The 13,049-nt window shown below is 72.8% G+C and overlaps 2 protein-coding genes across 2 annotated transcripts; one reads left to right on the top strand and one right to left on the bottom strand.

Moving 5' to 3' along the window:
• The first annotated feature begins 127 nt into the window (after window positions 1-127).
• On the top strand, window positions 128-4,101 carry MCRS1 (microspherule protein 1). Its single transcript, XM_084277233.1, has 14 exons — window positions 128-188; window positions 612-741; window positions 821-959; window positions 1,051-1,209; window positions 2,001-2,110; window positions 2,190-2,298; window positions 2,401-2,539; window positions 2,658-2,733; window positions 2,826-2,854; window positions 2,994-3,086; window positions 3,178-3,260; window positions 3,368-3,455; window positions 3,548-3,675; window positions 3,762-4,101. Exons 2-14 carry the CDS (start codon window positions 632-634, stop codon window positions 3,846-3,848), a joined length of 1,350 nt encoding a protein of 449 aa, XP_084133359.1. The 5' UTR covers window positions 128-188; window positions 612-631; the 3' UTR covers window positions 3,849-4,101.
• Window positions 4,102-4,180: 79 nt separating this feature from the next.
• Window positions 4,181-13,013, bottom strand: KCNH3 (potassium voltage-gated channel subfamily H member 3; the record flags this gene model as incomplete). Its single annotated transcript, XM_084277185.1, has 15 exons — window positions 4,181-4,594; window positions 4,667-4,749; window positions 4,840-4,916; window positions 4,990-5,183; window positions 5,677-5,876; window positions 6,533-6,782; window positions 7,636-7,835; window positions 8,872-9,138; window positions 9,602-9,809; window positions 10,286-10,443; window positions 10,574-10,823; window positions 11,017-11,147; window positions 11,235-11,369; window positions 11,485-11,718; window positions 12,938-13,013. 15 exons carry the CDS (start codon window positions 13,011-13,013, stop codon window positions 4,181-4,183), a joined length of 2,877 nt encoding a protein of 958 aa, XP_084133311.1.
• Between the last annotated feature and the right edge of the window lie 36 nt (window positions 13,014-13,049).

Here is a 13,049-nt window from a genome sequence, read left to right as displayed (position 1 = left end):
GCGGTGCCCGGAGCCAAGATGGCGCCTCGCCGCAGAGATTCCCGCCCAGCCTTTAAGATGGCGGCGCCCGTCTCGCCTTCACCGCGCTGGGCGATGGCGTCAAAGCGTCTTCCGGCGCTTTACGCGGCAGCGGCGCCCACCGGGACGGCGCCGTGGCGGAGCGGCCGGAGCCCCCGCTGCCGGGGATGGTGAGGTCGCGCCGGGGCCGCTGCCCGGGGGCCGCGGGGGACGGGCCTGGGCGGTGTCCGGGGGGTCGCGTAGCGCCGGGGCCCGGCCGTTCCCTCCCTTCCTCCGGGGAGCGGCGGCCCCGAAGCCCGGCGGGGGGTGCGGGGGGCCGGGGAGCCCCGGGGCCGGGCCTGGGGGGCGTGGGAGCGGCCGGGGAGCCCCGGGACCGGGCCCGGGGGGGGTGGGAGCGGCCCGGGAACCCCGGGACCGGGCCCGGGCCCGGGCGGGGGGGGGAGCGGCGGGGAGCCCCAGGGCCCGGCCTAAGTGGGGGTGGGAGCGGCCAGGGAGCCCGGCCCGGCTCCGGATGGGCCGGGGAGCCCCAGGGCCCGGCCCGGGGGGTGGGAGCGGCCGGGGAACCCACCCCCGCCGCTCTGTTCGTCCCGCAGACGAGCCGCTCCCCGCACTGATGGCGTCGGGCGCGACGAGCCGCTCCGAGGACGAGGAGCCGCTGGCGGGGCAGAAGCGGGGCTCGGCCCAGGCCTCGGGCGCCGTCCCCAAGCGCCGCAGCTCCTCGCGGTAGGCCGGGGGCCGGGGGAGGGGGGCGGGGGGGGACCCTGAGCCCGGCCCGGCCCTGAGCCCGGCCCGGCCCTCCCAGGTTCATCAAGAGGAAGAAGTTCGACGATGAGCTGGTAGAGAGCAGCCTGGCCAAGTCCTCCAGCCGGGCCAAGGGCGCCGGGGGGGTGGAGCCCGGGCGCTGCTCGGGCAGCGAGCCGTCCTCCAGCGAGAAGAAGAAGGTGATGAGGGGCCATGGGGGGGGTGGGGGTGTGGGAAGGGGGGCGCTGAGCAGCTCGGGGAGCCCCTGACCCCCCGGCTCTGCTGGCCCAGGTCTCCAAGGCCGTGTCCGTGCCCGTGGCGCCCAGCCCGGTGCCAGCGCCCGGCCTGGCCAAGCGGATGAAGAAGAGCAAACAGCCCCCCCAGGTGACCAAGGACCTGGGTCGCTGGAAGCCCGCGGACGACCTGCTGCTCATCAACGCTGTGCTGCAGGTACCGGCCCGGGGCTGCCTGCCCTGCCCCCCCCCCCGTGCTGCAGGTACCGGCCCGGGGCTGCCTGCCCTGCCCCCCCCCCCCGTGCTGCAGGTACCGGCCCGGGGCTGCCTGCCCTGCCCCCCCCCCCCCCGTGCTGCAGGTACCGGCCCGGGGCTGCCTGCCCTGCCCCCCCCCCCCGTGCTGCAGGTACCGGCCCGGGGCTGCCTGCCCTGCCCCCCCCCCCCGTGCTGCAGGTACCGGCCCGGGGCTGCCTGCCCTGCCCCCCCCCCGTGCTGCAGGTACCGGCCCGGGGCTGCCTGCCCTGCCCCCCCCTGCCCCGGGACACACACAGACCCCTGGGGACCTGTCCCCTGATTTGGGGGGGTATATGGGGGGCTGCCTTGTGCCTCCACCCCGCCCCCCAAGACCCTCACAGGCCCTTGGAGTCCTCTCCCCTAATTTGAGGGGAGGGGGGTGGCCACCTGGTGTCCCCCCACCAAGACCCTCACAGGTATCAGACCATTGGGGACCTATCCCCTGATTTGGGGGGTGTGTGGGGGGCTGCCTGCTGTTGTTGTCCCCCCCTCAGGACCCTCAGAGACACAGGCCCTTGGGGCCCTATCCCCTAATTTGAGGGGTGGGGTGGGGGGCTGCCTAGTTTTCCCCCCACCAAGACCCTCACAGGCCCTTGGGGTCCTATCCCCTAATTTGAGGGGTGGGGTGGCTGCCTGGTGTCCCCCCCAGGACCCTCCCAGGCCCTTGGGGACCTCTCCCCTCATTTAGGGGGGGGTGTGGGGGGGCTTTTCCAGACCAACGACTTGACCTCTGTGCACCTGGGGGTGAAGTTCAGCTGCCGCTTCACCCTGCGGGAGATCCAGGAGCGCTGGTACGCGCTGCTCTACGACCCCATCATCTCCAAGTGAGTCTGGGGGCCTGGGGGGGCTCTGGGGGGCCCGCAGGGGCTCACACACACGCTGTGTGTGTCCCCCCTCCCCCAGGCTGGCCTGCCAGGCCATGAGGCAGCTGCACCCCGAGGCCATCGCTGCCATCCAGAGCAAGGTGCTGTTCAGCAAGGCCGAGGAGCAGCTGCTCACCAAGGTGGGATCGGTAAGAGCTGGGAGGAGAGCTCAAGGGGAGGGGTCTTGGCCTCGCACTGGGGGGGTTGGGGGGAGCTCCTGGGTGCCAGCGTGTCCCTTGTCCCCCCTGCAGAGCAGCCAGCCCACGCTGGACACCTTCCAGGAGCTGCTGCACAAGCACCCCGACGTCTTCTACCCGTCCCGCACGGCCAAGGCCCTGCAGCTGCACTGGCAGCTCATGAAGCAGTACTACCTGCTGGATGACCAGACTGGTGAGACCCCCGCAGCCCCCCCAGTGTCCCCACAGCCCCCCCAGTGTCCCCACAGCCCCCCCAGCGTCCCCACGCTCACCCCCTCCCCTTCTCCTCCTCCTCCTCCTCCTCCTTCCAGTGCAGCCGCTGCCCAAGGGGGACCAAGTGCTGAACTTCTCGGACGCTGAGGACATGCTGGATGACAGCAAACTCAAGTGAGGGGTTGGGGGGGGGTCCTGGGGGGAGCAGGGGTGCGTTTTGGGGTGGGGGGAGGACACCCCTTCACCTTCACTCTCCATCGCCCCAGGGACGTGCGGGACGAGGTGCTGGAGCATGGTGAGTCCAGGCTGCTCCCCTCAGGGCAGCCTGCAGCAGGAGAGGCCCCAACCCACATGGAACTGGGGGCAAAGCAGCCCCCCCTGCCCCCCCAAATCCCCCCCTCCCCAAATCCCAGCCCCCCTTCTCCTCCCCCCAGAGCTGACTGTGGCCGACCGGCGCCAGAAGCGGGAGATCCGGCAGCTGGAGCAGGAGCTGCACAAGTGGCAGGTGCTGGTTGACAGCATCACAGGTGAGCGCTGGGAGCGTGGGGAGGGGTCTGCCCGCCCCCCCCGGCCCTGTGCCTGCCCCCCCCAGCCCTCTCAGCCCCCCCTGTCCCCCAGGAATGAGCTCCCCAGACTTCGACAGCCAGACGCTGGCCGTGCTGCGGGGCCGCATGGTGCGGTACCTCATGCGCTCCAGGGAGGTGAGTGCCGGGCTGGGCTGGGGTCCCCGCCCTGGCAGAGCCCCCCCCACCTCCCCAGGGAGCCCCCCCTGAACCCCTAGAACCCCCCTTTCCCCCCCCACCCCCAGATCACCCTGGGCAGAGCCACCAAGGACAACCAGATCGACGTGGACCTGGCGCTGGAGGGCCCAGCCTGGAAGATCTCCCGCAAGCAGGGTAGGGATGGGGCTGTGGGGGGGGGTCCTGCAGTGCTGGGGGGGCTGTGTTACCCCCTCCCCGCCCCCCCTAACCCCCCCCACCCCCTCCAGGGGTCATCAAGCTGAAGAACAACGGGGATTTCTTCATCGCTAACGAGGGCCGGCGCCCCATCTACATCGACGGGCGCCCCGTGCTGGGGGGCAACAAGTGGAAGCTCAACAACAACTCGGTGGTGGAGGTGAGGTGGGGGGGGTCCTGCCGGTGTGGGGGGGGTCCCTGGGGGCGGCTCCTGCCCCCCTCCCTCACCCTGTGCCCCCTCCCCAGATCGCCAGCCTGCGCTTCGTCTTCCTCATCAACCAGGACCTCATCGCCCTCATCAAGGCTGAGGCGGCCAAGCTGGCCCAGCAGTGACCCGGGCTGGGGGGGGGCTGCTCCCCCTGTGCCCCCCCCCAGCTCTGCAGGGGGTGGTGGGACCCCACAGCCCCCAGTTTGGCACTGGGGACCCTGACCCCCCTTCTGGCTGTCTCTGCAGGGGTGCTGAGCCCCCTCCCCACCCCCCAGCTCTGGCTGTTTCACCTCCCAATAAAGAGTGTTGCCCCCCACCCCCCCCCCACCCTCCCCAGGGGCTGGGGGCAGCGGGGGGGGGGCACAAGACCCCCCCCAATTCCTGCAGCGTGTTCTTAAAATCACTTTTATTGAAAAAGGGGGGGAGGAGGCTCCTCCTTGGGGGCTGGGGGGGCCTGTTACAGGCCTGTCCCCCCCTCTTGGGGCTGGGGGGGGCTCTGGGACCCCCCCATCAGCACCAGCTCCAGGCTGGGCGCATCCCAGTGCTGGGGGGGCTCCGCTGGGGGGGGCTCCAGCTGCAGCGCCGGGACACCGGGTGCCCACCTGGGGGGGCTTCCCCCCTGCTGCCCCCCCCTCGGGGAGCCCCAGCAGGGCTCGGGGTGCAGCCAGGACCCCGCGGGGGTGGGGGGAGCCCCCCAGCCCCAGGGCTGGCAGTCGGGGGGGCTGCGGCGCGGCCCCCCCGTGTCCACCCGCAGCGGCCCCAGGGGGGGGCCGGGCTGGGGGGGGGGCGGCAGCAGCAGGAGCTGCACCGCGTCCCGCAGCCCCCGCAGCCCCTCCCGCAGCTGCAGCACCTGTCCCGACAGCTCCGAGACCTGGGGGGGGCAGGATCAGCACCCCTGACCCCCCCCGCGACCCCCAACCCCCCCCCAACCCCCCCCCCTTACCGCCTGCCGCAGCTTCTCGATGGTGTCGGCGCCGCTCGGCTCGGGGGGGCCGGGGGGGATGGCCAGCAGCCCCCCGTCCGCGGCTGTGGGGAGGGGCGAGGGGCTCCTGGGGGGGGGTGCGGGACCCCCCCGGGACCCCCACCCCTCCTTTTATCCCCCCCCCACCCCCTTACCTGCCCCCAGCGCGGGGCTGAAGGTGAAGAGGGGCTGGTCGCTGGCGCAGCCCTCGCCCTCCGTTCCATCCACCACCCTGCGGAGAGGGGGGGTCAGGGCGGCTGCAGACCCCCCCCCCCAGACTCAACACCCCCCCCCCAGCCCCTCACCTGGGGCTCAGGTCGGGGGGGCTGCTCCAGGGCCGCAGCTGCAGCGCTGGGGGGGGCTCGGGGGGGCCCCGGGGGTCTCCGCTGCGGGGGGGCCGGGGCTGCGGCTCCTCGGGGGGGGACGGCTGGGGGGTGGGGGGCTGCGGCTCGACCCCCTCCGCTGGTGGGGGGTCCCCCCCTGGTTCGGACACCTCTGCCTGTGGTGGGGGGGAGAGTGGGATCCCTCCCTCTGCCCCCTGTGACGTCACCCCCACTCTGCCCCCTGTGACGTCACCCAGGGCCCGTGATGTCATCTTGGCCCCAGGCTGTCACCCCCCAGCCCCCCCTCACCCCCCACGCCCCCCCCTCAGCAGGTCCCATCCCCCCTCAGCTGTGACTTACGTCATCGAGCGAGGGCCGTGATGTCACGGGGAAGCTATGACGTCATCAGCCCCAAGCCCCCACCTGTCTTGGCCCCAGAACCCCTGGCTCCATGACGTCACTCCCCAGCCCTGTGACGTCACCCCCCGACCCCCCCCCCAAGTGGGTACCATCCCCCCTCAGCTGTGACGTAATCAAGCCCAGGCAGTGATGTCACGAGGAAGCGATGATGTCATCCCCCAGTGATCCCTGGCTCGATGACGTCACTCCCCAGCCTCATGACGTCACCCCTGCCCCCCCCCCCCCCCTCCCCCGGCGCCCTGACCTCACCTCGGGGTCCCCCCCCAGGTCGTAGCTCAGCTCGTGGGGCAGCTGCCGGCAGAAGCTGCGGCCGAAGTCGGGGTCCAGGGCCAGGCCGCGGGCGAGCGCCGGCAGCCCCAGGCTCTGCAGCGCGCAGTACGTCAGCCCCCGCACGTCCGCCCGCGCCCGCCGCGGCCCCCCCAGGGCACAGCCGATCAGGTCCCCCTTCCCTGCACAGGGGACACGGAGTCAGGCCGTGGGTGTCACAACCTGCCCGGCCTCAGCACCCCCAGCCTCAGGCCATGGGTGTCACGACCCGCCCAGCCTCAGCACCCCCAGAGTCAGGCCATGGGTGTCACAACCTGCCAGGCCTCAGCACCCCCAGATTTGGTCCATGGGTGTCACAACCTGCCCAGCATCAGAACCCCCCTGGAGTCAGACCATGGGTGTCACAACCTGCCAGGCCTCAGCACCCCCCAGAGTCAGGCCATGGGTGTCACAACCCGCCTGACCTCAGGCCATGGGTGTCACAACCTGCCAGGCCTCAGCACCCCCAGAGTTGGTCCATGGGTGTCACAACCCGCCCGGCCTCAGCCCCCCCCCCAGAGTCAGGCCATGGGTGTCACAACCTGCCAGGCCTCAGCACCCCCAGTGTCAGGCCATGGGTGTCACAACCTGCCCGGCCTCAGGCCATGGGTGTCACAACCCGCCCGGCCTCAGCCCCCCCCCAGAGTCAGACCATGGGTGTCACGACCTGCCAGGCCTCAGCACCCCCAGAGTCAGGCCATGGGTGTCACAACCTGCCAGGCCTCAGCACCCCCAGAGTTGGTCCATGGGTGTCACAACCCGCCCGGCCTCAGCCCCCCCGCCGCCCCGCGTGGCGCACCGAGGATGGCGAGCACGGTGCCGTCCCGCAGCACCTCCATGGAGCCCGAGCGCAGCAGGTGCAGCGCCTGCAGCGCGTCGCCGCGGCGGATCAGCAGCTCCCCGGGGGTGCAGAAGGTGGGGCGCACCCCCAGCGACAGCGCGCGCAGGCAGCCCCGGCTGGCGCCCCCGAACAGCGGCAGCTGCAGCAGCTCCTTGTGCAGGTGCAGCGCGATGTCGGCCCGGAGCTCCTCGGGGAGGGTCTGCAGCAGCTGCACCGGCGCTCAGCTGGGGGGGGGGGGGTACAACCCACCCCCCCCCCCCAGCTCCATCCTGGGCTCAGTACCCCAAAATCCCCCTGCCCATCCCTGCTGGGGGGCTGCCCCCCCCCCCCAACCCCCAACCCCAGTGCCCTCCATCCCTGTTACGGGGCCAGGGGCTGGTCCCCCTGAGCCCCCTTCATCCCTGTTATGGCCCCCCCATCCCCCCCAGTCCCTGCTATGGGGCCAGGGACCCCCCCCACACACAATCTCTCTCCCTCCTGGTGTTGGGGACAGCCCCCCCTCTCCCAAAGGCCCCCTCCATCCCTGCTATGGGTCTGGGGGCTGCCCCCCACAACCTCTCTCCATCCCTACGACAGGCCCAGGTACCCCCACGACCCCTCCATCCCTCCTGGGTGGCCAGGGGACACCCCCAAGACCCCTTCATCCCTGTTACAGCGCCAGGGACCCTCTTCCCAACCCCTCTCCACCCTGTTAATGGGTCTGGGGGCCATCCCCACACCCCCCAACCCCTCTCCACCCCTGTTAATGGGTCTGGGGGCCATCCCCACACCCCCAACCCCTCTCCACCCCTGTTAACGGGTCTGGGGGCCATCCCCACACCCCCCAACCCCTCTCCATCCCTGCTAATGGGTCTGGGGGCCATCCCCACACCCCCAACCCCTCTCCATCCCTGTCGCGGGGCCAGACCCCCCCTCCCCAGCCCCCCCCATCCAATTAGGGGGCCGGGGCTCCCACCCCTCCCTCCACACTGCGGGGGGGGGGGGGTGGGTTCCACACCCCATGGCGGGGGTCGGGAGGGGTCGGGAGGGGTCGGGGTGGGGTGGGGGGGGGTCAGCCTGACCTCGGCCGTGTCGATGCCGTTGTTGGCCGCCCAGGTGCTCTGGAAATACTCGAGGATGCGGCGCTTGAGGGGCCGCGGGATGCGGTGGATGCGGATGTAGTCGCGCAGGTCGCGGCTGCGGCTGTGGTAGAGGAAGCGGCGCGCGTAGAGCCGCTGGATCACCGCCGACACGTTGCCGAACACCACGGCGTGCATCAGCGCTGGGGCAGCGGGGACGGGGTCACCCCGCCGCCCGGACCCCCTGAGCCCCCGGCCCGGCAGCGGGGACGGGGTCACCCCGCCGCCCGGACCCCCCTGAGCCCCCGGCCCGGCAGCGGGGACGGGGTCACCCCGCTGCCCGGACCCCCCCCCAGCCCCCCCAGCCCCCGGCCCGGCAGCGGGGACAGGGTCACCCCGCTGCCCGGACCCCCCCCCAGCCCCCCCAGCCCCCGGCCCGGCAGCGGGGACGGGGTCACCCCGCTGCCCGGACCCCCCTGAGCCCCCCCAGCCCCCGGCCCGGCAAGGGGACAGGGTCACCCCGCTGCCGGACCCCCCCCAGCCCCCCCAGCCCCTTGGACCCCCTCCCCCGGCAGCGGGGACAGGGTCACCCCACTGCCCGACCCCCCCCCCCAGCCCCTTGGACCCCCTCCCCCGGCAGCGGGGACACGGTCACCCCACTGCCCGACCCCCCCCAGCCCCCCCAGCCCCCGGCCCGGCAGCGGGGACGGGGTCACCCCACTGCCCGGACCCCCCCCCAGCCCCCCGGCAGCCCCTCACCCCCGGCAGCCCCTCACCCCCGGCAGCCCCTCCCCCCCCGCAGCCCCTCCCCCCCGGCAGCCCCTCACCCCCGGCCAGCCCCTCCCCCCCCGCAGCCCCTCCCCCCCGGCAGCCTCTCACCCCCGGCCAGCCCCTCACCCCCGGCAGCCCCTCACCCCCCGCAGCCCCTCACCCCCCGCAACCCCTCACCCCCGGCAGCCCCTCACCCCCGGCAGCCCCTCACCCCCGGCAGCCCCTCACCCCCCGCAGCCCCTCACCCCCCGCAGCCCCTCCCCCCCGGCAGCCTCTCACCCCCGGCCAGCCCCTCACCCCCGGCAGCCCCTCACCCCCCGCAGCCCCTCACCCCCCGCAGCCCCTCACCCCCGGCAGCCCCTCACCCCCGGCCAGCCCCTCGCCCCCCGCAGCCCCTCACCCCCGGCAGCCCCTCAGCCCCGGCCAGCCCTCCCCCCCGGCAGCCCCTCGCCCCCGGCAGCCCCTCACCCCCGGCCAGCATGGTGCAGATGGAGAAGAGCTTCTCGCTGTCCGTGTTGGCCGAGACGTTGCCGAAGCCGACGCTGGTCAGGCTGCTCAGCGCGAAGTAGAGGGAGGTGATGTAGGCGCTGCGCAGCGAGGGGCCCCCCCGCAGCCCCCCGCTCCCGCTGCAGTTCAGCCCCGGCCCCGTGGTGTTCCCGACCCCCCCCGAGCTGCAGTTGCTCCTCGACAGGTAGTAGGGGGTCTCCAGCCGCCGCGCCAGCTCCTGCAGCCAGCCTGGGGTGGGGGGGGACACAGAGAGAGAGGGGGGGGCAGCCCCACGTGAGAAGGGGTCAGGCGGGGGCTGTGGGGTGCACGGGCTGCAGCATGTCTGGAGTGGGGGGCACAGGGTGAGGGGGACACCAGCCGGGGGCACCCCAGCTGCAGGGTGCACAGGGCACCATGGGCAGGTCTTTTGGGGGGGGGGGGGGCGGGGGGTTACTGGTCTACGGAGGGGCACAGGGTGAGGGGGACACTACATGGGGGGGGGGGCACCCCAGCTTCAGGGTGCACAGAGGACACGGTGGGGTGGGGGGGACCATGGGGAGGGCAGCAGGGAAACCCCCTCCCCCCAGCTGCTCGGAGACAGACCCCTGCTCTGGGGGGTGGGGGCGGATGGGACAGGATGGGACCCACAGCACCAGGGACACAGGACAGGAGCCCCGGGGGGTTCTGGGGGGTGGGTGGGGGGTGGCAGTACCGATCTCGGGCAGGGCGTCCGGGCTGCCCTCCACCTCCCGCTGCCCCAGGAAGAACCAGCCACAGGCGACCCAGTGGGCCAGGAGGGCGAAGACCACCATGAGCAGGGCCAGCACCACGGCGCTGTACTGGGAGTACCGGTCCAGGTTGGGCAGCAGCCGCAGCAGCCGCAGCAGCCGCACGGTCTTCAGCAGGTGGGCGCCCGCGTACTGGGGAGAGAGGGGGGTGCAGGAGAGGCTGGGGCACCCCGAGGGCTCCAACCACCCACCACCAGCCCCTCTGGGGTCCTTCGGGGTTCCTGCAGCAGTCTGGAGGGCGTCCTGCAGCCCACCGGGGTCCTCACAGCCCCATCGCGGTCTCACAAGCCCCCCCCAGTATCGCCACAGCCCCCTCAGCATCCCTAGACCCCCTCTCAGTGTCACCACAGGCACATTGGGGGTGGGGGGGTGGGGGGGGGTGGGGATGTCCTACAGCCCCATCAGGGTCCCCGCAGCCTTTTGGGCCCCCCCCAGCCCCATCAGGGTCTCAGTGAGGTCCCCATGACCCCCAAAACCCCCAGTGGGCTCCTTGTATCTTGAGCGGGGGGGGTCCCTGCATCTCTGGGGGAGGGGGTCCCATCAGCCCATGGGGGGGTCCCATCAGCCCATGGGGGGTCCCAGCAGCCCGTGGGGGTCCCCACACTCACCACGTTGACCTGGCAGGCGGCCAGCAGGTCGAAGGGCAGCGCGGCCACGAGGTCGAGCGGGAACCAGCCCCCCAGGTAGTGACGGGCGACGGCGCCGGGGTCCAGCACCACCTGCCCCGACTTGCTGACGAAGGTGGTGCGGAAGTTGAGGACGATGTCTGGGGGGTTGGGGTGATGGGGGGGGCGGGGGGGGGGCAGCCATCAGCGCCCCGAGCTCCCCCAGCCTCTGCCAGCCCCAGGCCAGCACAGGGCAGGGGGCTTGGGGGGGTGGGGGTGGGGGGGGTTTACCCATCATGAAGAGGATTTCCACACACAGGTCGCAGGCGCTGGGGGGGCTGCGAGCAGCCGGCAGCCCCTCTGCAGCGCCGGCGCCCACGCAGACGCTGTAGGGGACGGTGACGGCCACGTAGAGGGTGGCGAGCAGGATGAGCCCGTCCCAGCCCCCCTTGAAGGCCCCGTAGTGCAGCAGGATGAGGGGGGGCTTGCGGATGGCGGCCACCTTGTACTCAGGCAGCGAGGGCTTGTCCCCAAAGACCCCCTGATGGAGGGGTGGGGGCGGGTGTCAGCCTAGCTGCCCCATCCCCTGGCCCCAGGCACACTGTCACTGGTGGGGGGTGTGCTGCCCCTGGTCCCCAGCCCCTCTGTCACCACGTCTGCCTCTTCCCAGCCAGCCCACCCTGTGTCCCCCAACCCCACGGTGTCCCCAGCCCCCACAACATGTCCCTGGTCACCTTCCTGAGCTTGTGCCTGCCCTTCCTCTGCTTCTGCAGGTGCCCTGAGAGGTGGTAGAGCACCGCCCGGCTCCGGCGCCGGCTGGCGTTGAACCCCTTCCCTCTGGCACGGCCGAACCGCCGGCGCCCGCCTGCCCAGGCAGAAGGAGGGGACAGGGACGCTGGTGGCCACGGTGGGGGCTCCAGCCTGTCCCCTCCTTCCCACCCCATCCCCTCACCCGTGTCCTTGGCGCTGTCAGCACCCGAGCGGCTCTTGGTGCTGGTGATGTCCTTGTGGGACACGAGGAACAGGGCCACCTCGTCCTTCTCGTTCTTGATGGGCACCACGTCCAGCAGACACCAGAAGGGGACACCTGCCAGGGCCCACAGGGACGATGCGGCAGCAGCACCTCCCCGGGGGGCTGCAGGGGGGTAAAGGAGGCTGCTGAAGGATGCCCAAGGGCCCCGGTTGTCCCGTCCATCACCCACCGCTCTTGCGGTAGAGGATGAGCTCTCCCTTGAAGGCCTGGTGCTCGTCCAGCGCACGCCGCAGCTGCTGGCGCAGCAGTTCGCTGGTGTCGGGGCCGTAGAGGAAGGAGCAGGCGCAGCAACGCTGCATCACCTCGGCCCGCGAGAAGCCCGTCAGGTCGCAGAAGCCGTCGGAACAGTAAACGACCGGGAAGGCGCTGGGCACCTGGGCATTGCCCAGCACGAAGTTACTGTCTGCAAGGGACACGCGGAGGGGGGGACAGACGGACACGGGGGGAGCCTGTGAGGCTGGCGGGAAGGAGCCCATCGGGTTTGGGGGGTATCTGGGGGGGGAAAAGGGGGTACTGCGGGGTGGGGGTGTCTGGGTCAGTCCCTGTGGATGTGCTGGGGATCTGGGGGGGTCTTGGGGTAGGGGGGTCCTGGGGTAGGGGGGTGAGGGGTAGGGGATCTGGGGGGGGGTCCTGGGATACGGGGTGCAGAGTAGGGGTATACAGGGTGGGAGATCTGGGGGAGTCCCAGGGTAAGGGGGTCCTGGGGTAGGGGGGTGAGGGGTAGGGGATATGGGGGGGGTCCTGGGATACAGGGTGCAGGGTAGGGGGGTACGGTGTGGGGGATCTGGGGGGGTCCCGGGGTAGGGTGGTCCTGGGGTAGGGTGGTCCTGGGGTAGGGGGGTGTGGGATAGGGGATCTGGGGAGGGCCCTGGGGTAGGGGGGTGCAGGGTAGGGGGTGCAGGGTAGGGGATCTGGGGGGGTTCCGGGGTAGGGGGTGCGGGGTGGGGGGGGTGCGGGGGTGCCTGATGCCATCTGTGCCCGCTGGGTTATTTTTACCCTCCCTCCGCGCAGCAGCGTTGGGCTGAACCGCCCCGGTTGGCACCGGCGGAGCCCACTCTGCCTCATCTGCATACATTTGCATAGGAACAGCGTGGGGGGGCCGCCTCCCACCTGCTCTCCCCGGGAGACGCCAGGATTGGGGGGGGAGGGGGCCGCTTTCCCAAGGACCGGGGGGATCTCGGGGGTCTCCAACCCTCCCCCCCCCTCCCCCAACCTGAACCCCGCCGCAGCTGCCGGTCCCGGCCCGGCCCAGCCCCGGTGCGGCGGGGGCGGGGCGGGTATTTATAGCCCCGGGAGGGGGCGGCGGGAGGGGGCGGTGGGAGCCAGGACGGAGCCGGGACCCCCCCTCCGAGCATCCCCCCGGGGCCCGACCGGGCGCTCTCCGAGGGGATCCCGTGCGCGGCCCCGACCACCGCCCGCCCCGTCCCGCCCCGCCCCGTCCCGTCCCGTCCCAGGTCCCGTCGCCGGTCCCGTCCCGCGGGGGATGCGCAGCGCCGAGCACCGCCCGCCCCACCGGGGTCCCATCGCCGCCGCCCCGTCGGTGCCGGTGCCGGAGCGGGATGGGACGGGGGGCAGCGCCGCGGTGCCGGTGCGGGTCCCGGTCCCGGTGCGGGTCCACTCACGCGTCCCGTCGAAGCGGCGGGCGATGGTGTCCAGGAAGGCGTTTTGCGGCGCCAGGAGGCCCCGCATCGGCGGCATCTCAGCGGCCCCTCCGCGCTGCCGCCATCCCCGCGG

The sequence above is a fragment of the Gallinula chloropus genome (assembly GCF_964237585.1).
Source record: "Gallinula chloropus genome assembly, chromosome: 31".
Taxonomy (NCBI): Eukaryota; Metazoa; Chordata; class Aves; order Gruiformes; family Rallidae; genus Gallinula; species Gallinula chloropus.
The sequence above is the reverse complement of the archived record's forward strand: the minus strand, read 5'-3'. Positions and strand labels throughout refer to the sequence as shown.